The sequence below is a fragment of the Pygocentrus nattereri genome, chromosome 19, assembly GCF_015220715.1.
Source record: "Pygocentrus nattereri isolate fPygNat1 chromosome 19, fPygNat1.pri, whole genome shotgun sequence".
Taxonomy (NCBI): domain Eukaryota; kingdom Metazoa; phylum Chordata; class Actinopteri; order Characiformes; family Serrasalmidae; genus Pygocentrus; species Pygocentrus nattereri.
The window spans coordinates 37,867,920-37,894,305 of NC_051229.1; the positions used below are offsets into that span (position 1 = coordinate 37,867,920).

A 26,386-nucleotide genomic window follows, 5' to 3' on the forward strand; every position below is an offset into this window, starting at 1 on the left:
AGAAGGACGAGGTGTGACCCACCACGCTATACCAACCAGTATACCCCAAACCCCTCCCAGTACACCCAAAACCCCTCCCAGTACAACTGAATCTCCTCCCAGTACAACTGAATCTCCTCCCAGTACAAATGAAACTCCTCCCACTACAACTGAAACTCCTCCCACTACAACTGAAACTCATTCCAGTATGATCAAAACTCCTCCCAGTACAAATGAAACTCCTCCCACTACAACTGAAACTCATTCCAGTATGACCAAAACTCCTCTCAGTACAACTGAAACTCCTCCCTAAGCAGTGTATCACTGGTCATAGATACATGGCTATACATGGTTCCCCTAAGTTTGAAGAAATGACCGCATGCTAACTTGCAAATTTTGAGGCAAGATCCATTTTTAGCACAACACAGGAAGTGGCTCAACTGATAAACAACTGCTAATTGGTGCTGCTCAATGAGCAGATTTGCATATTCTGTCCCACACAGTAATTGAGCTGCAGTCCGACTAACCAGAGACACATTTGACTGCTGCGTGTGAATGCATGTGGCTAAAATCTCATCAGGATACAATCCAGATCCTGGACACAAGAAGTGACCATGTAAACTGGGTCTGACTGATATAGAGCGATATGGTTGCCAGGTGGTGAACCAAACCCGCTTGCTGCATGGAGGGCTGCGGTGCGACCCGTACACATGTACACAAGTAAAAACTATGGCAGAAACTGCTCCGTTTCAGGAACCAGCTGGTCTGGGGAGAGCAGACGATGCTTCACTCCGTGTTTGGCCTGATCAGAAATCTATGCGTCCAGATTTAAAAAAAAAAAAAAAACGGACCACAGTTTGGAAGAGCACCCTCCTCAGGGGGTCTTGGTCTGCTTATGTGGTGCACCAGGGCTCTAACAGCAGCGTTCTCACTTGTTTTAACAGAGCAATCTCACCAGGGTTCTAACTCTGAGGCCCAAGACACGCGACTTCATCAGGAGAACAGTGAGACGCTCTGGACCGTTAAAGCCAATTACTTAGTTAAACTGAATCACGCATCGCATTTCACTTGATGAAAAGGACAGAGCCAGAAATCCTTCAACACAGACAAACTGCGGTGCAATAAAAGCCTGGCAAAGCTCCTCTCAGGGCGACGATGATGTCAGCGCTCAAAACTTTAACTCAACTTTTTATTCACTTTCAGTTGAGTTGTCTCAACACCTAAAATCTGGCCCAGATACAGAATGCCTTTAATTCCATAACACAGAACAGGCAGGGAAGGTCAGCTGAGTCCTTTTATCTCACATCCAGCTGTTAATCTTTAATCTGCGGAGCCCGAGCACACAGTGCAAGCGACTTTAATATCTCAATACTCTTGTAGGACACTGTAGTCTTAACCCAAAAAACATATTTAAACAAAAGAAAATGCCTGATGCTGTGACTGAAACACATCCTTACTGCAGTCATGATACAGGTGATACAAAGATCTGATCAAGATTAACAGTGAATTCTACAGATTTTCTCAAAAAGTTCTCCACAATGTGCTGGTTAAGATGTAAATAAAGTCATTCAGAGCTTTTTGGTGTGAAACGCTCTGTTCTAGAGAAACGTACCGAGTCAGAACTGTTCCCAGTGGTGGTGATAGGAACCAGACGTTCACCTGAAACATTATTTGATGGCTGAGACCTTGTTTTACAATAGTTTTGAGAAGATTTTGGCCTTAAACTCTACTCATGGTGGAGGGATACATAATATGCAGGGCGCCGTGAGGCAAAATAGTCCCCAAAGAAAACATAAGATTTCACATTTTCCACTATTTTCCATCATCAACATTCCATATAAACTCAGAAGACTCATCTAGGTTCTGTGGTGGTTCTGGATGGTAAATAAAGTGTCTATATCTGTGTTGTAGTCATGGTGACCCCTGGTTCCCATCACCACCGCTGTAAAGACATCTCTGTGTCTCTGAATCTCTGTGTTTACATCTCACACACTGGATTATGTAGAAAATTGTAAAAACAGTAGTAGAATTTCCATTTAAGGCTAAAGTTCAGCTGAGAAATGATGCCTGCTGCTCATAAAGAACGTAACAAAAAGTTCACGCAAATCATTAAATCATCAATCGCAGTTAGAAATGGCAAACCCATCACTTCCTTTCTTGACAATGTAATTGTATCTTGTAGAGCTGGCCAAAAATCACAATACAGTATCATAATCGGTCTCTGCAGATCAACAGCTATTTCTAATTATCAATAGTTATGTGTATGTCCTGAATTGTATTTTGAACCCTGACAAAATGACTAAGGCAGAGATGCACCGATACCACTTGTTCTCTTCCGATACCGATTCCAATACCTAAACCTTAAATATATGTCGATACCAATTACCAGTACCGATACTAACTCTCTGTCTAACCTAACCGGCCTATAAATCCAGATTTTTAAACAATTAGATTTTTACAAAAATATTTTATTTCAGTAAAATTATGTACTACGTCACAAATAAAACTAAAATAATACTCAGCTTGCCCAGATGGCTTTCATTTATTGGATTATGTTCTATATTAGATGCGTAAAGAAACCCTATTTTTGTTTATTTACTATATGCAGTATTTACTATTAAGTAATTAGTAATAAGGACCATGTTTAACACGTTTAATAACTTAAGTAAAGGTAAAATAAATATTTTATTGTGTAAAATACTTAGAACTGAACAGATATAAACCTGTGGTGTCTACAAGCTTCTCATGAGCTTGATATCAGCGTCGTTCACGCTGTCAGCAGCAACTTTCAGGATTTTTTCCGGCTTGGTTGATGCAACTGGCCACAGGACCCCACTGCTGACTGACACAGCTGACCGGTTGTGTGTGGCTCGGAAATTGAGCGTGTGTGTGTAAGAAATTGTTTTCTGGTGTCAGTCTTCCCATCGCCAATACCAATACAATACTGGCGCAACACTAAAGGCTTATTCTGGTCAGTGTGCGTTAAATCAGATTTAAGAAATAGCCAGACGTGGTATTCTTTTTCAACAATCTCTCCTTTTCCAAGACGTTATGCTCAAACTCGCAGCCTTTTTTCACTCTCCATAATCCCCACTGTGGAAATAGCCAGCTAGCTAACTCTGCTAACTGTCCCATTGGTTTCTGCTGCTGAGAGTGAACGGCTAGACTTCTTCTTGTTTCCCGTCTACCAAGAAGAAAAAGTGCATCACCAACAAAGTAGCAACTGGCCTTTTCTGCCAGTAACTGGACTGAAGAACAGGATGAAAAACCAACCTGAAACAAACTGTGTGCCAGTCCGTGTTGAGGGCCTGGAGGTACTGCTCATCGTAGATGCGCTGTCTGCATCCTGCACACACAGGCAAGCTTCCACTGGCTGTCGAACACAAAACAACAATGACGTCACCACAGTGCTTTGCCTTTAAACGCACAACATCATCCACTTTAAACTAAATGAAGTGATAAAATGCAGCTGTGAGTGAAAAGTGTGTGAACCTTCAGGAGGATCTGGATTTCTACATGGGTGGCTCCTAAAGTGATCTTCATCTAAGAACAGAACGAATAATGAATAATGAATAATGTACTTCTCTTAACAAACACAAAACATGTTATTCTGCCACATGTTCACTTTTCTGTATTTCTATTTTTAAAAAATGCTAAATAAAAATAAATACCTACCCAAGTGTACCGCACGAGTATTAACCGCACACTCATTAACTTTCTTAGAAATCTGCCTTCTAAAACATTTTCACAATACATGGTGCGTCACGATATATATTTTCTGATATTTGATAAGATGTTAAAGACAAAGGAGTGCCAAATTTAAAATGCTATCAAAAACCATTTCAATAAAATGACTTTAAATTGAACATTTCACAGACTGCGCTGCACAACAGTATCTTACTAATTATGCTTTTTAAGTAGTGGTGATAAACACATCATTATCATATAATCTATATCTATATAATATAGCTGCATGATATGGCAAACATAATATCGCAATACTCACGATATGTCACAATATTTATTTTTTTCACACATTTGATCAGGTAGATTTATAACAAATGTATATACAATAATTTAATATATTTGGCACGAATTCTCTTTGTAATGAAATATCAGTTGGTCAGTCTCAACAAGTACTGACTATATACATAATACACTATATTTCCAAAAGTTTTCAGTCGTCTGAGATCCCATTCTTACTCAATAGGGTTTAATATGATGTCGGCCCACCCTTTGCAGCTATAACAGCTTCAACTCTTCTAGGAAGGCTTTCCACAAGGGTTCATAATCCCCCCTCCACCAAACTTTACACTTGGCACAATGCAGTCAGACAAGTACCATCTCCTGGCAGCCGCCAAACCCAGACTTGTCCATAGGATTGCCAGACCGAGAAGCGTGATTGGTCACTCCAGAGAACACGTCTCCACTGCTCTAGAGTCCAGTGGCGGCGCTTTACACCACTGCATTCCACGCTTTGCATTGTGCTTGGTGGCATCCTACAACCCCAATTCCAGTGAAGTTGGGACGTTGTGTAAAACATAAATAAAAACAGAATACAATGATCTGCAAATCCTTTTCAATCTATATTCAATTGAATACACTACAAAGACGAGATATTTAATGTTCAAACGGATAAACTTTATTGCTTTTTGCAAATATTCACTCATTTTGAATTTGGTGCCTGCAACACGTTCCAAAGAAGTTGAGACAGGGGCAACAAAAGACTGGGAAAGTTGAGGAATGCTAAAAAAAAACAGCTGTTTGGAACATTCCACAGGTGAACAGGTTGATTGGGTTAAAAGGGAGCATCCCTGAATTCACATGCAAGGACGGGGTGAGGTTCACCACTTTGTGAACAACTGTGTGAGCAAATAGTCCAACAGTTTAAGAACAACGTTTCTCAATGTGCAGTTGAAAGGAATTTAGGGATTTCATCATCTACAGTCCATAATATCATCGAAAGATTCAGAGAATCTGGAGAAATCTCTGCAGGTAAGCAGCAAGGCAGAAAACCAACACTGAATGCCCGTGACCTTCGACCCCTCAGGCGGCAGTGCATTAAAAACCCACATCATTCTGTAACGGATATTCCCACATGGGCTCAGGAACACTTCGGAAAACCACTGTCAGTGAACTCAGTTCGTCGCTCCGTCTACAAGTGCAGGTTAAAACTCTGCCATGCAAAGCGAAGCCACATATCAACACCACCCAGAAACACCGCCGGCTTCTCTGGGCCGAGCTCATCTGAGATGGACTGACGCAGAGTGGAAAAGTGTCCTGTGGTCTGACGCGTCCACATTTCACACTGTTTCTGGAAATCATGGACGTTGTGTCCTCCAAGCAAAGAGGAAAAGGACTGTCTGGATTGTTTTCAGCGCAAAGTTCAAAAGCCAGCATCTCTGATGGTGTGGGGGGGCTGTTAGTGCCCATGGCAGGGGTAACATGCACATCTGTGAAGGCCCATTAATGCTGAAAGGTACATACAGGTTTTGGAGCAACATCTGCTGCCATCCAAGCAGCGTCTTTTTCAGGGACGTCCTGCTTATTTCAGCAAGACGATGCCGAGCCACATTCTGCACGTGTTACAACAGCGTGGCTTCGTAGTAAAAGAGTGCGGGTACTAGACTGGCCTGCCTGCAGTCCAGACCGTCTCCCATGGAAAATGTGTGGCGCATTATGAAGCTCAAAATACGACAGCGGAGCCCCCGGACTGCTGAGCAGCTGAAGCTGGACATCAAGCAGGAATGGGAAAGAATTCCACCTACAAAGCTTCAACAATCAGTGTCCTCAGTTCCCAAAGGCTTATTGAGTGTTAAAGGAAAGGTGATGTAACTCAGTGGGAAACACGCCCCTGTCCCAACTTCTTTGGAACGTGTTGCAGCCATCAAATTCAAAATGAGTGAATATTTGCAAAAAACAATAAAGTTTATCCATTTGAACATTAAATATCTCGTCTTTGTAGTGTGTTCAATTGAATATCGGTTGAAAATGATTTGCAAATCATCGTATTCTGTTTTTATCTATGTTTTACACAACGTCCCAACTTCATTGGAATTGGGGTTGTATCACAAGACCTTACACAGGTGGCGTCCTATCAAGGTAGCATGCTGGAATTCACTGAGCTCCTGAGAGCGACCCATTCTTTCACTAATGTCTGTAGAAGCAGTCTGCAGGCCTAGGGGCTCGGCTTTATACACCTGTGGCCATGGAAGTTACTGGAACACCTGAATTCAACGATTTGGATAGGTGAGTAAATACTTCTGGCAATATTGTGCATCTTCTATGGTTCTTGTAGTACCGTGATATTGTATTTTTGCCATACGGCCCACCTCTAATCCTGACAGATAAATCCTAGCCGTTGTATACTGTGTGATTCATGGCTGAGACAACAGCAGAAACGTAAAACTCAACACTGTGAGCTCGTGAGCAGGAAAGAGACTGAAGAGCTGAGCCAGCCAAGGAGACATGCTCACTACAGAGAATAAACAGCAGAATCATCATTGTGTCTCAGGTAGACAGTTTGGAGAAGGACGAATTCTACAACTTTGGTCGCTTCCGAGTGTTGAGAGGTGTTCACAATTGACACTCTCTGATAACTGACTTATGCAGTCTCATTGTTTATGTCCAGATCTCTTCTGCTTTAGCTCGACAATGAATGCCACTAATGCCAGAATGTTAGCAGGACTCATGCAGCTTAACCTAACACCATGGTAGTTACTCAGTTTTGCAGCCACTGTGGCATTTGATGGTTTAGTGATGGCGAAGACAGAATATCACTGATGCATGGATCAAATAATGATGTTATTCTGATGATTTGTGTGCTTTTATATCCTGTGATGTTTCCACTGATGCAGCATTTAAAAATTTCAATCTCTGGATATGTTATCTCATGTTATGTTATGGCAACTCAAAGATAACCTTGATTTTGTATGGATCAGTGCCTCCAATCAAACGGACTTTCCTTGATATCTTTATATGGAAGCCAAAGCCGGCACTGCCTGCTCTTACATACTGTGCTGACGGTATGTCAACAATATGGCCCTGGGACACTTTGTCCCAGTTTTGAGGATGTTATCTATTCAAATACTGACACCTCGATTAGCTACCTGGATGCTGGAGAGCTCATGCGCACCCCTGATCTGTATCAGTCTCACATGCTGCATGTTCCAGAAGTACTGATACTCATTATACACTCAGAAAATAGGATTGTGATGTACCACAACAACAACAACAACAACAACAACAGCAACATAAATGTTGTGTTGCCCACCCCTACCCATGCAGCAGTGTGGCTTAGCAGGGCTGCTCGGAAGCTCCGCTTCCTTGCTGTGATGAACAGATAGCCGCTAAAAGAGACTCCAGAACAATTCGATTAAACTGTTAATGCAGTGATGAAGCCTGGTCCTCTGCACAAAATACAAGGATTGATTGAGGGGGATTGTTAGATAATTTTAAATAAAAATGCTTCTGTAAATGTAAATGGAAGCCTAAAAACTGAGTTCTTTATCAGAAATATATAATATTTTCAAAAGTCCTCACTGACCCATCCAAATCATTGAATTCAGGTGTTCCAGTCACTTCCAAGGCCACAGGTGTATAAAGCCGAGCCCCTAGGCCTGCAGACTGCTTCTACAGACATCAGTGAAATGGGTCGCTCTCAGGAGCTCAGTGAATTCCAGCATGGTACCTTGATAGGACGCCACCTGTGCAAGGTACCATGACAGGATGGCACTAAGCACAGTACAAAGCATGGAATGCAGTGGTGTAAAGAGCCGCCACTGGACTCTAGAGTAGTGGAGACGTGTTCTCTGGAGTGACCAATCACGCTTCTCCGTCTGGCAATCCCATGGACAAGTCTGGGTTTGGCAGTTGCCAGGAGACGGTCTGACTGCATTGTGCTGAGTGTAAAGTTTGGTGGAGGGGGGATCATGGTGTGGGGTTGTTTTTCAGGAGTTGGGCTCGGCCCCTTAGTTCCAGTGAAAGGAACTCTTAAAGCTTCAGCACCAAGAGATTTTGGACAATTTCATGCTCCCAACTTTGTGGGAACAGTTGGGGGACGGCCCCTTCCTGTTCCAGCATGACTGTGCACCAGTGCAAAAAGCAGGTCCACAAAGACACGGATGAGCCAGTTTGGTGTGGAAGAACTTGACTGGCCTGCACAGAGTCCTGACCTCAACGTGACAGAACACCTTTGGGATAAATTAGAGCGGACACTGTGAGCCAGGCCTTCTCGTCCAACATCAGTGTCTGACCTCACAAATGCGCTTCTGGAAGAACGGTCAAAAATTCCCATAAACACTCCTAACCCTTGTGGAAAGCCTTCCCAGAAGAGTTCAAGCTGTTATAGCTGCAAAGGGTGTGCCGACATCATATTAAACCCTATTGATTAAGAATGGGATGTCAATCAAATTTATATGCGTGTGAAGCCAGACGACCAAATACTTTTGGCAATATACTGTATGTCTCAGGATCATCGTGAGAAAAACAGGTTCAGTGTTCCAGTCATAAAATCTGATTGGCTGAGCCGTGTTCTAATCCGTTGTAAAATCCATGATATAACACGGATACGACCAACTCAGTCACTGAACTCTGTATCACTGCGGCACAAAAACCCTTGAGCTGTTAACAGATTAATCTGAGAGCACTGCTCACAAAAGCCAACACCCTTAAAAAAGATGGTTCCTCAAGGGTTCTTTATTAGAGCCTTTACTATTTCATGCTTAAATGGTTCTTTTCATGATTAAATGGTTCCACAGATTGATGTAGAATGTGTTGTATATGGTTCTATACAGCACCAAAAAGGGTTCTGCTGTTGTTATGATGTCAAGGTTGTGTACAACAGAACCGAGCTGTCCAAAGTCCAGCTCTAGGGTTAAATGTGGCTCACAGACAGATTTTAATTGGCCTGTGGCTTCAGTTTTAGAGTGTGTTGTAAGCCAACAGAGCCAGTTTATGAAAAGTCTGGCCACTTCCTATTTTCCCCGTTATATCTAAAACAGGCCTGCTAAACAGCAGAGGGCGCCCACGAGTGAGTCTTCAATGAAGGGGAATGAATGGAGCTCAATGGCTAAAAATTAACAGTTAAAATATTCCCTAATCACTCGCCTAGAACTTTCCTTTAATTTTAGAAAGTAGAAGGATGGATTTCACTAAAAAAGCAGAGAATGTTTCCTTTATTTTAAGCAAACAGCAGGTGGGCTTTACTGCTACTGAGTGCTGATTGGTCAGCATGACTGCTACTGAGTGCTGATTGGTTAACGTTACTGGTACTGAGTGCTGATTGGTTAGCATGACTGCTACTGAGAGCTGATTGGTTAGCATTACTGATACTGAGCACTGACTGTCTAGCATTACTGCTACTGAATGCTGATTGCTTGGCATTACTGCTACTGAGAGTCGACTGGTTAGCATTACTGCTACTGGATGCTGATTGGTTAGCGTTACTGCTATTGAGTGCTGATTGGTTAGCATTACTGATACTGAGAGTCGACTGGTTAGCGTTACTGCTACTGAGAGTCGACTGGTTAGCATTACTGCTACTGGATGCTGATTGGTTAGCGTTACTGCTATTGAGTGCTGATTGGTTAGCATTACTGATACTGAGAGTCGACTGGTTAGCGTTACTGCTACTGAACGCTGATTGGTTAGCATTACTGCTACTGGATGCTGATTGGTTAGCGTTACTGCTATTGAGTGCTGATTGGTTAGCATTACTGATACTGAGAGTCGACTGGTTAGCGTTACTGCTACTGAACGCTGATTGGTTAGCATTACTGCTACTGAGAGTTGATTGGTTAGCATTACTGATACTGAGCACTGACTGTCTAGCATTACTGCTACTGAGAGTTGATTGGTTAGCATTACTGATACTGAGCACTGACTGTCTAGCATTACTGCTACTGAATGCTGATTGCTTGGCATTACTGCTACTGAGAGTCGACTGGTTAGCATTACTGCTACTGGATGCTGATTGGTTAGCGTTACTGCTATTGAGTGCTGAATGGTTAGCATTACTGCTACTGTGCACTGACTGTGTCTAGCATTACTGCTACTGAGTGCTGATTGGTTAGCATTACTGATACTGAGAGTCGACTGGTTAGCGTTACTGCTACTGAACGCTGATTGCTTAAATTTTTTGCTTAAATTTTGCTTAAATGCTCAATCTTAACCCATTAACTTTGGACTCAGTTGGGAGCGCCCTCTAGTGTTTGAGAAACCAGGAAGACACTGCAGAGCTGTAGTTCTCCTTGCTGCAAGTTCTCTGGTGGTAGCGAAATTAGCTAAAGCTTAAGAGCCTTTCTTCTCTGTCCAGACCTGCAGCTTCATTTACTGGCCCACCTTTAGACCAAACTGCAGCCATAAAGCTCAAACTAACACTGAGAGCCAAAGACTTTGATGGAAATTTGAACTTTTTCATGGAGAGCCACAGCAAATGAGCCTCATATTTCAAAAGACCTGAATTTAATATCAACAGACAGTAAATATTCAGGAGAGAAACTAAAGCAGCTGCAGCTTCGCGAGTCTCACAGCACTAACTTATCAGAGCAGATTCAGCAGTTCAGGAAATATTAACCCTTTAAGGGCAAACAAAAATGGCTATTTATGCTGTTTAATCTGCTCTTCTGCTTCTAGTCGTGCAAACATTGCACTTATTTGCTATGTGAAGAACACTTCTCTAAAAGTATTATATTCTTTGAACAAGTAAACACTTGTAAGGCAAATACTTAATACATTAGACATGTTTTATACTTACTTCTACATAATTTGATTATTTTTTACTGATCCAAGCTACTCTGAGAAATCCAACACTGGCTGTGTTTACATTAGATTTTTGCCAATCAGACTGAATCCAATCCGATTACAGATTACAACTGAGGTGTTTATACGCCCATTCTATTCAACAATCTGATGGAAAATCTTAGTTTACCTGCTTCCTACAAGTAATCCAATCCAAAATGACGCACATACGTGGAGAACCACTTAGAGTAAATGTTACCATGACAACCAGCATCACTTGAGGTCCAGTCAGAGTGAGATGAGCAGCAGTGAGCAGTGCTTGTGTTTTTAACTGCTGATGTCAGACGTCAGGAAAACGTCCTTCACACGTCCTTATTAAAGAAGGCCGAGAGGAAGACGTCGTGCTCTGAGACACATAAGCTGGACATCCGTCCCACTTCTGTCTTTTAAAGATCAGAGCATAAACTTCCTGCTCCGCCATGTGGAACGTTATAAACTTTTGCCAGAGCTGGTTTATGAGTTCTGTGCTTTCGCTATGACGTGATGCATAAGTGCAGAATGTACTTGCACATTCCGATAGGGAATGTAATTGGATACAGGCATTTACACAGCTATTATATTTCTATTTAACTATTTATTATTTTTTACAGGATTCCCCACCTCGTTCAATTGGATAGAAATTGTATTCCGAATGGCCTCAATCGGACTAGACTATTCCGACTGAAGAGTTTACATGGACGTATTCTGTTCCGACTGAGCTAATAGTCAGATTATTAACGGATTTTTAGGCTGCATGTAAACGTGGCTAATGAAAAGAAGCCTCGTGCATCTTCAACACAGTGACAGGAAACACAGCACCTCACAGAAAGCTCTGGTTCTACGTGCTGATATTTAGAAAACTTGATCATTTGAATACAGAAGAACCATTTTACCAGGCAAAGAACTATTTAAACATGAAATGGCTCTTTGAGTGTTCATGGTTGTGTATACAACCACCGTCTTAACTAAAGAACCCTTGAAGAACCAACCGTGTCTCACCAAACTACTCTGAGCGACTCTGTTTACATCTCAACGAGTAAATTTCGGAGAAATTCTGTAATATTAGTGGAATTGCCCTTTAATTTTATGTCTGACCACTGTAGTCCGCTGTTTGATGTGAGCGAATGCAGGTCATGTATTGTGAGCCTGACGCTGATGAAGACACTTTGAAGTACATTTCCAGATTTGCTGCAGTTTCCTGGACTCGCCTGACTGGGTAGAGATAGCAGGACACTCCCTAAAGGCATTAAACAGTGAACTCAGCATTGAGGAGCAGCTCTAAAAACTGTTTGTGCTGAGTTTAACTGAGCGGTCAGTCAGAGGATGGACAGCCCTGTTCACCATCGTCCATGCAGGTTCTGCAGACAGATGCTGCCTCTTTTTTTCAGCTCATAATAAGGACGTCCATTCCACACAGTCTGCCCTGCGACCCTCGTCCTCACAGAACCAAGAGAGTAACTGGACTAGACAAAGTCTGAGTACACCACACTAAAATAAATGTTCCTGATTACCTCCATCTCACTGTGACTCGCTCAGAACACAGAACACTGTCCATTAATCTTTAAAGTGCTGGAGAGGATCTAAACAGACCTGCAGCTCCTTGCAGAACCTCTACAATGTTAATGAAGTGGGGAGAGGGGGGGGGAGAAAGAGGGGGGAGAGAGAAAAAAAGAGAGAGAGAGAAAGAGAGAGGGGGAGAGAGAGAAAAAAGAGAGAGAGAGAAAGAGAGAGGGGGAGAGAGAGAAAAAAGAGAGAGAAAGAGAGAGGGGGAGAGAGAGAAAAAAGAGAGAGAAAGAGAGAGGGGGAGAGAGAGAAAGAGGGGGGAGAGAGAGAGAGAGAGAGAGAGAGAAAGAGAGGGAGATAGAAGGAGAGAGAGTGGGGGGGAGAGAGGGGAGAGAGAGAAAAAGAGAGAGAGAGAGAAAGAAAGAGAGGGGAGAGAAAGAGAAGGGGGAGAGAGAGAAAAAAGAGAGAGAGATAGAAAGAAAGAGAGAGAGGGAGATAGAAGGAGAGAGAGAGGGGGAGAGAGAGAAAGAGAAGGGGGAGAGAGAAAGAGAGGGGGAGAGAGAGAAAAGGAGAGAGAAAGAGAGAGAAAGAAAGAGAGAGATAGAAAGAAAGAGAGAGAGGGAGATAGAAGGAGAGAGAGGGGGGGAGAAAGAGGGGGGGCAGAGAGAAAAAGAGAGAGAGAGAGAAAGAAAGAGAGGGGAGAGAAAGAGAAGGGGGAGAGAGAGAAAAAAGAGAGAGATAGAAAGAAAGAGAGGGAGATAGAAGGAGAGAGGGGGGAAAGAGGGGGGAGAGAGAGAAAAAGAGAGAGAAAGGATGAGAGGGGAGAGAAAGAGAAGGGGGAGAGAGAGAAAAAGAGAGAGAGAGAGATAGAAAGAAAGAGAGATAGAAGGAGAGAGAGAGGGGGGAGAGAGAGAAAAAGAGAGAGAGAGATAGAAGGAGAGAGAGAGAGATGGGAGAGAGAGAGAGAGAGAGAGAGAGAGAGAGAGAGAGAGAGAGAGAGAGAGATGGGAGAGAGGGAGATAGAAGGAGAGAGAGAGAGAGAGAGAGAGAGAGAGATGGGAGAGAGGGAGATAGAAGGAGAGAGAGAGAGAGTCAAAAGTAGGAGAGAAATAAATAACAATAAAGGAAAAAATGGACAGAAGGTAAGAAATGACGAAAAGTAGGAAAGACAGTAAGAAACTGCTAAAGAATGAAAAAAGAAAGAATAACAAGGAGAAAATAAAAGAAAGAGGTGACAAATAAAGGAAAAAAGAAAGCAGGACAGAAAGCAAAAAGTAACGAAGAAGGAAAGATTAAATAGAAAAAGTCAGACGCGACAGAATAAACAACCACAGCTGGTCAGTGCGCAGGTGGCCGGTCAGTGCGCAGGTGGCCGGTCAGTGCTGAGCGCCCTGTGTGATATTCAGGCTGTAGTGATGCGGCGGTGCTTCCTGACTGACCAAACCCCAAAACTACAATCGCTAATTCCACACGGAGCTCCGGCTCCTCAGAGCGGCGCAGGCCGGAACGCTGTGAGTGACCCGCCCTGCAGTGAGCCTCTCCGGGCAGCGCTGAGGGGGCAGCGCCGCTCTGTAAGGGCACTGATACCAACCTTCGTCCTCTCCCATGCGCTCGTCCTTCCAGGTGCAACACAGCAGCATAAACCTCATTCACCCTCCGAGTGGGAGCTCCGCAGAGAGCCTGGCGAGCAGAGACGGCGAGGCGAACGTGTGGTTCCAGTCCGGTTCCGCTAACTCCGCTCTCCTGAAGAGAGCCGCCGCCGGTGGAGACGCTGCGCTTCCCGAAGAGCTCAGGGCCGATTCTGCAGCACACCAGCGGAGCTGCGAGGGGAGCGGGTTTCTTTTCCCACCCGATTCCCGACAAGACCAGCCTAAGAGCTGGAGCTGGAAAGGCTGGATGGGATTGGGTGGAGGGTCAAAATAAGAAGCACTGCTGCTATGATTGGCTAGTTTGACCCCCCTCCTGCGCTGTAATTGGTTCGAAATTTATACTTACTTTCCTCGTCCAATCCTAGCGCAGGGGGTGGGGCTAGCAGGGCTTGTAGGAATACGGGTGGGAAAACAACAACGCAGGGAGCTTCGAGTTGGCCAACTAAATATGTTCCCTGGAAAGTGCCTGGGAAGCAGATTGAGCTCTGCGCAGTTTATATATATATACACCCAATCCATCCAATACTTTTGGGATGAACTGGAGTGACCCAGAGCTGACCGACCATGAGTACCTGACCTCACTATTATATGTGTGTATATATATATATATGTATATATATATTAGTGAGGTCAGGTACTGATGGTCGGTCAGCTCTGGGTCACTCCAGTTCATCCCAAAAGTATTGGATGGAGCTCCATCACTTCAGAGAGCACAGTTCCGCTGCTCCACAGCCCAATGCTGGGGGCCTCTATACCCCTCTAGCCCACGCTTGGCATTGGACATGGTGACCTATGAAAACAGAGCTGGTCTGTTTTTGACCAGTACTGTGACTGTGATTGCAATTATTTATTTATTTTAAATCATTTAAATTAAGCTGTTTTTTTTTGGCCAAGAACACCAAAACATGCACTTTTTCCTGATTGGTTGAATATAGTGTACCCCACTGCCAGTTCCATGAGGCTATTGAAGTGTGTCAGGCTTGGGAAAATGTTATATATGATATTGCTATGATATTGGGCTCTAATATACATGTAGCTGTTTGCTGTCTGAAAGTACGTTTCAACGGAGCCCTGGTTGAAAAGAGAAGGCTCTATGTGTGTCGACGAAGCCCGAGCTCGGGTCCCAGGAGAGAGATGGGTCCCTCGCTTTAGAATAAGCTGAGGCCATAATAACAGAAATCAGATGTAAGCCATAACATAAGATGTTTTCTGGTGTGAATGTATATGTTGAAGGGAGAGTTGAGGCCCTAGCTGCCTTGCTGCCTAGCTGCCTTGTCAGCTGTAAGAAGAAGCCTTTCCAGATGTTTTCACATGTTAATGTATGGATTTTGAGTTATGCGTGTGCGTAGATTTTGTTTAAGAGGCTGAAGCATCTTGGACTTGGGGCAGATTCCACATCGGCTTCTGGGTCTCTGCAACAAGGGCTTTAAGCTCCATCTTTAATTTGAAATAAAGTTGTTCATGTTTAAATTCAGATGGTGTCTACAGAGCTTTCATCATCCCATCTACACAACTGAGAATAAACAACACTGTGAACCTGTGATGCCACACTGCTTCTGATTGGTCTAACTCATCTACTGGCAGTTCACACGTCAATTTCACCTCTTAAAACGTATTGGTCAGCGCGCTGTCAGTAATGGGTGACCCTTAAAGCAGCCCTCACTAGAGGGTCTGGACATGTAGTGTATAATCCAGTGTAATGACCAGCCTCAGTTATTGTCAGTTAGTTGGTAGTTTATTATAGCTTGTTGGCTTATTATACGTTGATTGTAAACAAACATCCATGCTGGCCAATTGTTTTAGTTTTCTGTGTGGACAAATGGAGGTTTGTGCTCATCTTTGAGCGTAAAGATGTTTTCATCAGTAAAAAACACTTTTTTGGGCTTAAAAAATGCCAAGATCTTTGCAAATCTTAGCATGTTTTTAGACTCATGGCCAAAAGTGCAGAGGATAAACATTTAGACATTTTGGTTAATTACAGATGCCGTGCAGCATCAGAAACTCTTATTATTCATGTTATTGTTATGGAATATTTAGCATGGGGCATGAAATTAACCATGTTAGCCAACCTGTAGGTGGCTAAGCTAATGCAGACCCAGGTAACACCTCTGTCTCTTGAGCTGCTCATCCTGACAGATATACGTCAGGATGATAAAAAAAAACATATATTTTTTTAAAACTTGAGATATCTTTCAGTATTCCAGCATTCCAGTTGATACTGTCTTTGTGCAGCGATTAAAGCGGAATTCCAGAAAAAAGTTCAGCATTATTAAGCAGCTGAGATGTAAACGGAGTCGTTCAGAGCAGTTTGGCATGAAACGCTCTGTTCTAGAGAAACTTAGAGTCAGAACTGCTCACAGTGGTGGTGATAGGAACCAGACGTCCACCTCTAAAAGCTCCCTCAGAAAGTTCCTACATGAAATGGTTGTGAATTCACTGCCTGACGTCTGAGTCGCTGTTAAATGGTAGTTTTGAGATTTTCTAATCATACATGGAGGTAAAATAGTATATAAACCACTTGTGGTTTGATTTGAATCGGTTGATTGTAGAGACTCAGACGTCTTTACAGTGGCGGTGATGGGAACCAGGGGTCGCCATGACTACAACACAGATATAGACATTTTATTTACTATCCAGAACCACCAGAGAACCTACACGAGTCTTCTGAGTTTATATGGAACGTTGATGATGATGAAACAGTGGAAAATCTGAAAAATGTGCTTTCAAAGCCATAAAAAAATCAAACAAATCTCAGACGGCAGCCGTTTGTATCACCACCACTGTGAAGACCTTATTTACATCTTAACCATTTAATTATACAGAAATTTGATGGAATTCCCCTTTATGCCACATCTTGGCCTAAATTCTGACCGTTTAGATATTCAACATTTTAGCTGCTTTGAAATGAAGCAAGAAGGTGGGCGGGTTTCCTTTTAGAAACGTTTTTATTTCATTTTCACTGAAGCAGTTAAAAAGCCGGGTTCTCCGGGGAACAAAGTCAGATGTGCATCGTGGAAAAAGTGCAGTACCCCCACCCCTTATATTAAATAAGATGGAAATCCCACGGCACAACAGACATTGTAAGACCTGGTCGGGCTCACAGGCAGTTCAAATACAGCACCAGGTAGGAAGAGCTCAGTTAAAGTGTCGTTTTCAGATGAATCTCCAAACAGTACGGTTTACCAACATGGTGAGAAATGATTTACTGAGGACAGCTCATTTAATATTGCATGGGTAATACATTGGCTAGTGAGGCTTACACAGAGAAGCTCAGTCAATTAGATAAAATACACTCATACGCGCACCATCAGCACACTCCGGGGGGTGAAAATCACTCACACACTCGCGCACACTCGCTCTCGCACACGCTGCTCACATCTTTAAAAAAAAAAAATCTTATACAGTATTACAAATTTCCACAGTGACTAAAATGCATAAGCTACTGAAAGCAAAATAAAAACAAAAACAATAGTTATTGTCATATCATGTGTACAAACTTGGTAATAATGTAGAAAAGTCAAGTTCGAATGGTGCAAACAGAACAACAACTAAGCAAATTAACCTGCTGTTAAATGATCCAACATACTGTAAGCATATGATATATAAGAGCTAATTCAAACAAACGGTTACAGAAACTTTCTGCATCGAGCAACAAAAACACCTGGTTCCCGACTTTCGGGACAACGTGAGTGTTTATTTACGTTTTTTTTCCAGGTTCTCATCAACTATCATTTTTACCCCACGTGCAGCCTCATACAAAAGATTAAACACCCCAGTCAAACTGCATTTTCTGTTTATTTTCTAATTGCAAATATTTTAAGGAACGCTGTGGAGGGAGTGCACTTACATACGGCATATTTCTGCTGTTTTCCATGCACGATCTCTACTTAGGAGCTAAATTGAACACACTGGAGAACATGAAACAGAACCTTAGTTCAAATGTTTGCACCAGCGGTTTTATATTTGAAACGCTTCCTAATTTTCAATGTCAAACTCAAATTGAAGCCACATAAAACCGCAGAAAGCCGCATGAGCAAAAGCACAAGCCTCAGTGTGTGGTTTATTTTTTGGTGAACTCAGCAAAGAAACAGTGAGCGTGAATTAAAATTGGCAGAACTTCTTCCCTGTAAACTTTGTACGTATACAAAAAAAAAACCTGACCGGGGGTGCCAAAACTTTTGCACAAGACCGCACGTTGTGTCAAAAGTGCGCAAAAGAGGACCTGTTTTCTGGGAAAGCCCTAAAACCTTTCATCCACCTTTGCCTGCTGTCAAGATAATCAGAGCACAGCAGCTCTTCATACTTGACAGCGTCAGCAAGAACGAAGGCCGAGGTGGTCGAGGTGGGTGAGGTCAGTTTCAAGGCCGTTTGCGTAACTTTCTTATATTTGGGGTTTTGTTGCTAAAACGTGCCTATTTATGGTCTTATCCATGTGCGTGGGAGATGATCTAGTGTCTGTTTTAGTAGCCATGCTTAGGTTGAGATTGAAGAAACTGCTTGGATAAAATAAAATTAAAATTAAAAGATAAAATTAAAGAGTGTAAATCTGAGGCTGGACTCATTCCGCCTGTTTCAATCCTCGTTCTAATGTGTCCTCGTCGAAGGGGAATCCCCAGCACCACCTTAAAGAACGTTTCATTGCTGTAATAGCTTGTGAAGTTAGCTCCGAGAGCTCTCAGAGTAGCTTTACCTTTTCCAAAAGCGGCACGCGAAGCTGTTTATAAGCCCTAACGATAAGACACATGAAAATACTTAATATTTCAAAGCTATTACATTCAGTTTGCTAAGTTCAGACCAAAAGCTAGTAGCAAACTACTACATGGCTGCTTATACAACTGCATTACTCTGCTAGCTTGCTAGTTAGCAGGCTAACGGCTACACTGCTAGCAAAAACAAAAATGTTATATTCAGATTTCTCAAAAATAACTTTTACAGAGATTGCATACCATTACATCTAAGCTAAGGTCTAAGCTGGTTTATGCTGGTTTATGCTGGTCTGGTGCTGATTTGGCTGGTCACCCAGCACGGTCATACTGGTTGACCTGCATATCAGCTTCCAAAACACAACACAAGCCGGTTTTGTTGGTCATCAGTCACGCATTGATGGTCTGTGCTGTTTTTTCTAGCTGGGTAATTGGCTCGCTGAAGCTAACCTAGCCGAGCAGAATTCGGCAAGAACATGTTAGAAAAGGCACTGAAACAGAGCTGACCTCTTGAACTGGACAGAGTGGTGCTTCCACTTCATGTTAGAAATAGCATCAAAACCCCAAATCCAACAAAGAGCCAATATCTTAGGATTAAAATAGCATTTTGAAATTGCACATGTTGGGCAATTCCCAGAGGAAACAGATCCTTTTCATATTTACGCACATTTATTACACAGAATAAAAAAGTGCCGGATGTTAAATGCAAACGCTTCTATGGTATTTGGCCTTTGGTCTGCCAAATATCTCCACTGCGGAAATATTATGGGTAGTATTTTAAATTGTATCTAAAAGAATTCTTAGAAAACCAAACCTACAAAAAGACACAGCAACATGTTGGAACATGTCACATGATCGACTGCAGTTTTGATCTACATCATCACTCAAACAGCATCTCTCTCTCTCTCTCTCTCTCTCTCTCCATCTTTCTGGGCTTTTTTTTGCCTTGGAGTCGTTTCAAAAATATTTCCTGTAGGTATAAAACATATTTGTACATGATGGGATTTCTTTGCATATCAAATGTACATTCTAGATCATGCAGTAGCACCATTGTTTCTTGAGGTCACTTCACATCTCAAGAGATCGCTCATTTTCTTCTCCTGCCGCAGTATTTGCCTTGGCATCCAACTCCGCCTGCAAAACAACAGCGCAGTTAAAAGCTGCACCACTAAATCTATGACAGGTTGCACAGTAAAGCCTTTAAAGCCTGCACACTTTACCTGCTTGGCCTCGGTTATTGCTCAGTCCTGGTCTAGCCGTAATGAGCAGCTAATGGATGGTTCTTAAAGGGCCCATGTTCTGGAGTTCTCTTTTATTTTGGACTCGGAGGTCCACTTCTAACATTTGTGAATCATAGTTCATTTCTATGTGACCATTTATACTATATTGCCAAAAGTATTCGCTCGTCTGGCTTCACACACATATGAACTTGAGTGACATCCCATTCTTAATCCATAGGGTTTAACATGATGTCGGCGCACCCTTTGCAGCTATAACAGCTTCAGCTCTTCTGGGAAGGCTTTCCACAAGGGTTAGGAGTGTGCTTATGGGAGTTTTCCACACCAAATTCGCTCATCCATATGGCTTTGTGGACCTTGCTTTGTGCACTGGTGGGCAGTCATGTTGGAACAGGAAGAGGCCGTCCCCAAACTGTTCCCACAAAGTTGGGAGGATGAAATTGTCCAAAATCTCTTGGTGCTGAAGCTTTAAGAGCTCCTTTCAGTGGAATAAGGGGCCGAGCCCAACTCCTGAAAAACACCCCCACACCATGATCCCCCCTCCACCAAACTTTGCACTTGGCACAATGCAGTCAGACAAGTACCGTCTCCTGGCAACCACCAAACCCAGACTCATCCATCGGATTCCCACATGGAGAAACGTGATTGGTCACTCCAGAGAACACGTCTCCACTGCTCTAGAGTCCAGTGGCGGCGCTTTACTCCACTGTATTCCACACTTTGCATTGCGCTTGGTGATGTAAGGCTTGGATGCAGCTGCTCAGCCATGGAAACCCATTCCATGAAGATCTCTACGCTGTTCTTGAGCTGATCTGAAGGCCACATGAAGTTTGGAGGTCTGTAGCAATTAACTCTGCAGAAATTTGGTGACCTCTGCGCACTATGCGTCTCAGCATGCTCTGACCGCTCTGTCATTTTACGTGGCTGACCACTTTGTGGCTGAGCTGCTGTCGTTCCCAATCACTTCCACTTTGTTATAATCCCACTGACAGTGGACTGTGGAATATTTAGTAGTGAGGAAATTTCACGACTGGACTTGCTGCACAGGTGGCGTCAGATCACGGTACCACGCTGGAATTCACTGAGCTCCTGAGAGCGACCCATTCTTTCACTAATGTCTGTATATAATATTCAATTGAATCCACTACAAACACAAGATATTTAATGTTTAAATGGATAAACTTTATAGTTTTTTGCAAATATTCACTCATTATGAATTTGATGCCTGCAACACGTTCCAGAGAAGTTGGGACAGGGGCGTGTTTCCCACTGAGTTACATCACCTTTCCTTTTAACACTCAATAAGCGTGTGGGAACTGAGGACACTGATTGTTGAAGCTTTGTAGGTGGAATTCTTTCCCATTCCTGCTTGATGTACAGCTTCAGCTGCTCAGCAGTCCGGGGGCTCCGCTGTCGTATTTTGAGCTTCATAATGCGCCACACATTTTCAATGGGAGACGGTCTGGACTGCAGGCAGGCCAGTCTAGTACCCGCACTCTTTTACTACGAAGCCACGCTGTTGTAACACGTGCAGAATGTGGCTCGGCATCGTCTTGCTGAAATAAGCAGGACGTCCCTGAAAAAGACGCTGCTTGGATGGCAGCAGATGTTGCTCCAAAACCTGTATGTACCTTCCAGCATTAATGGTGCCTTCACAGATGTGCCAGTTACCCCTGCCATGGGCACTAACACCACCCCACACCATCAGAGATGCTGGCTTTTGAACTTTGCGCTGGTAACAATCCAGGCAGTCCTTTTCCTCTTTGGCCCGGAGGACACGACGTCCATGATTTCCAAAAACAGTGTGAAATGTGGACGCGTCAGACCACAGGACACTTTTCCACTCTGCGTCAGTCCATCTCAGATGAGCTCGGCCCAGAGAAGCCGGCGGCGTTTCTGGGTGGTGTTGATATGTGGCTTCGCTTCGCATGGCAGAGTTTTAACCTGCACTTGTAGATGGAGCGACAAACTGTGTTCACTGACAGTGGTTTTCCGAAGTGTTCCTGAGCCCATGTGGGAATATCCGTTACAGAATGATGTGGGTTTTTAATGCAGTGCCGCCTGAGGGGTCGAAGGTCACGGGCGTTCAGTGCTGGTTTTCTGCCTTGCTGCTTACTTGCAGAGATTTCTCCAGATTCTCTGAATCTTTTGATGATATTATGGACTGTAGATGATGAAATCCCTAAATTCCTTTCAACTGCACATTGAGAAACGTTGTTCTTAAACTATTGGACTATTTTCTTATGCAGTTGTTCACAAAGTGGTGAACTTCGCCCGTCCTTGCTTGTGAACAACTGAGCCTTTCAGAGATGCTCTCATTATAGCCAATCATGACACACTCCAAACTTTCCAAACTCCTAAACATTCCTCAACTTTCCATCTTTTGTTGCCCCTGTCCCACCTTCTTTGGAATGTGTTGCATGCATCAAATTCAAAATGAGTGAATATTTGCAAAAAACAATAAAGTTTATCCATTTGAATATTAAATATCTCGTCTTTGTAGTGTATTCAGTTGAATATTGGTTGAAAAGGATTTGCAGATCATCGTATTCTGTTTTTATTTATGTTTTACACAACGTCCAAACTTCACTGGAATTGGGGTTGTACATTCTCCACCAACCTGAAGAACCATTTCACCATGACAAGAACCATTTTAGCCTTAAATGTTCATTGTTCTATATAGCACAATTGTCTTTACTAAAGAACCCTTGAAGAACCATGTTTTTTAAGAGTGTAGAGCAGTGGTCATCAACTCTGGTCCTGGAGATCCACTTTCCAGAGGAGTTTAGTTCCAACCACATCTACCATGCTTTCTCCAGCTGCTGACCACTGCCTTAAAATTAAACAAGCTGTTTTTGTGTCTGTGCCTTTATGACTGGTGTATGTAAATGAGCTCTGCTCTGATTGGCTGTCACATTCAAAAAACAGTCCTTGCTGAAACACTCCTTGTAACTTCAGTGTGAGTAGGCAGGGGTAAACTGCTGTCGGCTGAAAAGGTAGATATTTTTAAGTGTGCTGGTTTTTGTGACATGAATCACAAACATGAATTTAAGTGAAATTAAATTGGCATGCTGTTCCAGCTTAGCTTCCATTTGTGGACTGCAGGAACATTGGATTTCTGAACTTTTATCACTGTTTACATTTGTCTTCAATCTCTTTATTTCAATATAAGTGAAGAAAATTTGATTTATCATGAAATGGGCTCTTTAAATTCATTTCAACTGTACACATTGTCTGGCATTCGTTACTGAGAACTGAATAGAGTTTTAGAAAATGCTGCGCATTGAAACAATTCATTGTTTTTCTGAGGTTGCAAAAAGCAACACATTGACAGAGGCCTATCAATGTTTATGTAGGGCAGGCAATATGTCACAATGTGCTTTTCTGAGAAGAACATTTGATTTCATCAATACCTAAAAAACGAACAGCATGCTTCATTAAAAAGAGGTCACAACGACTCCTGTTCAGTTTATTCCAGGGCAATATGTGAGATATTATACTATAGCATAGTTTCTAATAGTTTTTCTTTAGGCAATAGAACCCGAGAGGGAGTGTGTTATCGTGAAATAACATCACAGCTGTGGTTTCGTCTGAGTAGATCATCACAGCCGTGATGTTATTGGCAATAACACACTCCTCGAGTGTCCTACTGCTTTTATACAACAGTTAAATAAAGTAAGAAATTAATAAACTGGGCAGTGACCGCAGCGTTTAATATGTTTTAATGTTCGCAGTTCCTTCCGCCAAATTATAGCTTGCGTCAGAGTAACGAGCTCCGCCCACTCCTTGCAGAGCCGGAAGTTTGTACTCCAGTTTGTACTCCTTACACTAAATTCTCAAACTGTCATCACCATTGAGCAGCCGAACGTGTCTGATCTTCAGAGTCTGACCAGGTCAGACTGAGTCTTAAAACTGCCACAATATCAGGTTCAGCTCAGTCTGGTCAGTTTCTCCAGATCAGTATTAATGTTGTTTTGTTCCAGCTGGTCTGTAAAGCTTCTTACAGCCCGTTTAGTTTGACGAATGGTGTTGGGTTCATTTCTGGCTGATTCCAGGTTGTTCAGCTGTTCTTCTGTCACAGCTGCCGACTGAAAAGCTGCTCAGTGGTGACGACAGTTTGGGAATTTAGTGTCGTCTCGTCTTCAGAGTCGGACCAAATCGGCTGTTGGTCAAATGTGATCTTAACACTGTCCGTTTTCTGTTTGTGGCAAAGTAAGCAGTAAAAAAACCATTCAAATGGCTCCTACAACTGTCTAAGTCGTTGCTTAGCAACGACATTTCATTGGAGACTTGTGTGGCCAAAACTAACTGTTGTATAATAAAATATTCACTTCTTTGCCTTTTCCCACTTCCCAGATGTTATAAAACTTGTGTGAAAACTTCCAGAAGCATCAAAATACGACATTCTGGTCATATCGCCCAGCTCTAATGATTCTCCTAGGACTGCTTCTTGAATGATGCACAATATAAACTAGCTTATCAGAACAGAACTCCTTTACGTGTATTAAAGGTACAGTAAAAAACAGCCTGTTTGATTTTATGGAAAGAGATGTTGAAAAATGATCATGCAAAAATGAATTTGTGTATGAATAAAATAAAATACAAAGAAAGCACAAAAATGCAGGATATTTAGATCCTCTGCATGCAAAAGACTGCAGAATCTCTGTGGTGCAAAAGCAGGATAGCAGAATAGAGAGTGGTGATTATGCAGGAGGGATTAGTGCAATCTGTGTTCCAGACACTCGCTGGAATAGAACTCATCCATGCAGCCACCAATGACTTCTCAAAGACACGACGTGCTCAGTGACAGGAAGGGGGCTGGGAAGTGTTAGATCTCCCCAGAGCCGTACCTCTGTAGCCTCCACCCAGGAATCCCTGCAGTGCTCCGTATTTGGCTGCTTTAGCTGAAAGAAAGTGAAAGTTCGACAAAGATGATTTTTTAATGAAATGTTTGGAACATCTTCCAATTAGTCTTACACTACATGTCTAGAGGGATCCAGGCAGCCCTTCTAATGAGAGGGTTCAGCTACTTTAATGTGCTCACAGCTTGTATAATCTCTGCAGAAAAGCACTGGGAAAAATGGGATGCTTGGGAGCAACGGCAGGTCACCATGACCAAAGCCAAGCGTGGGCTAGAAGAGCCTAAACACCTTTGGGATGAGTTGGAGTGATCTAGAACTGATCATCCAACATCAGTACCTGACCTCACTAATGCTCAATCAGATCCTCACAGCAATGTTCAACATCTAGTGTTATTGCAGCACAAACTCACTATTACTATACAATGTTTCAGGTGCGCAGGCAGATCTTTATGCCTCCTGTATTTCATTCAGAGGCACAAACTCAGCTTTAATGACTTTTTTCCATCACATTTACAAAACTAAATCGACTGAGACGCAGAGCTGGAGGATGTGTTGGGTAATTATTCAGACCGTATGCTAGGATGCTTCTCTCTTTGGCCAAAAACCTGGCCTTATCAAATATAAATATTATGCAAACCCTGAGATAATAATACCACTAACCATGTTTGCGGGTATGACAGTGTAATGAGTAAATGGTGTACCTTGCTGTGGTGTCAGGACTCCATATCCTCCTACAACAAAGAAACAGGATTATCTTTAATAAGTGACACAGCAGAAAAGGGCAGAGTGAACATGTTAGCAAAATTGGATGAATATAAATCCCTTGTGGAGTGAAAAAAAGGAGAGAGACAAAACTAATGAACGAAAAAAAGTCCAGTCGTGAAATTTCCTCACTACTAAATATTCCACAGTCCACTGTCAGTGGGATTATAACAAAGTGGGAGTGATTGGGAACGACAGCAACTCAGCCACGAAGTGGTCGGCCACGTAAAATGACAGAGCGGTCAGCGGATGCTGAGGGTCATAGTGCGCAGAGGTCACCGACTTTCTGTAGAGTCAATCACTACAGACCTCCAAACTTCATGTGGCCTTCAGATCAGCTCAAGAACAGCGTAGAGATCTTCATGGAATGGGTTTCCATGACCAAGCAGCTGCATCCAAGCCTTACATCACCAAGCGCAATGCAAAGCGTGGAATGCAGTGGTGTAAAGCGCCGCCACTGGACTCTAGAGCAACCCGATAGAACACCTTTGGGATGAATTAGAGCGGAGACTGTGAGCCAGGCAGGTGTCTGACCTCACAAATGCGCTTCTGGAAGAACGGTCAGAAATTCCCATAAATGCACTCCTCTTCCAGAAGAGTTGAAACTGTTATAGCTGCAAAGGGTGGGCTGACATCATATTAAACCCTATGGATTAAGCATGGGATGTCGAAATGAAGTTCATATGTCTGTGAAGACAGATGAGTGAATACTTTTGGCAATATACTGTATTTAGCAGGTAAGAGTGAGTTACTCCAAAGTTCTACTTTAAGTTTCAAGGTTTCAAGATTGTATATGAGTACAGAGTCTCAGTCTAGAGTTTTGTACAGTTTGTACATATTTATCATCGATAAGCTAAACTGATTCTGGGCTGTAAAAGAAAGCAGCAATTATAACTGTGTTTCTACTCAGT

General features: G+C 42.8%; 2 protein-coding genes across 6 annotated transcripts in view; both read right to left on the reverse strand.

Annotated features, from left to right (window-relative positions):
• limk1a (LIM domain kinase 1a) overlaps positions 1–14,062 on the reverse strand; it is a 110,352-nt gene extending 96,290 nt beyond the window's left edge. The window contains exons 1-3 of one of the 2 annotated variants that reach the window (XM_017691901.2): positions 13,853–14,062; positions 3,472–3,522; positions 3,253–3,352 (exon numbers count right to left, since the gene is read on the reverse strand). In XM_017691901.2, coding sequence (XP_017547390.1) covers positions 3,253–3,352; positions 3,472–3,522; positions 13,853–13,910 — 209 coding nt within the window. In that variant the 5' untranslated portion in view covers positions 13,911–14,062. The remainder of the gene's footprint in view (positions 1–3,252; positions 3,353–3,471; positions 3,523–13,852) is intronic. The other variant, XM_017691903.2, reaches the window with a different exon arrangement.
• A 2,774-nt stretch (positions 14,063–16,836) lies between these two features.
• Positions 16,837–26,386, reverse strand: part of elna (elastin a) — a 139,199-nt gene continuing 129,649 nt past the window's right edge. For all 4 annotated transcript variants that reach the window (XM_037531044.1, XM_017691908.2, XM_037531046.1 and 1 more), the window contains 3 exons: positions 25,415–25,444; positions 24,702–24,755; positions 16,837–19,747 (listed from right to left, as the gene is read on the reverse strand). In XM_037531044.1, the coding sequence (XP_037386941.1) occupies positions 19,701–19,747; positions 24,702–24,755; positions 25,415–25,444 (131 nt within the window). In that variant the 3' untranslated portion in view covers positions 16,837–19,700. The remainder of the gene's footprint in view (positions 19,748–24,701; positions 24,756–25,414; positions 25,445–26,386) is intronic.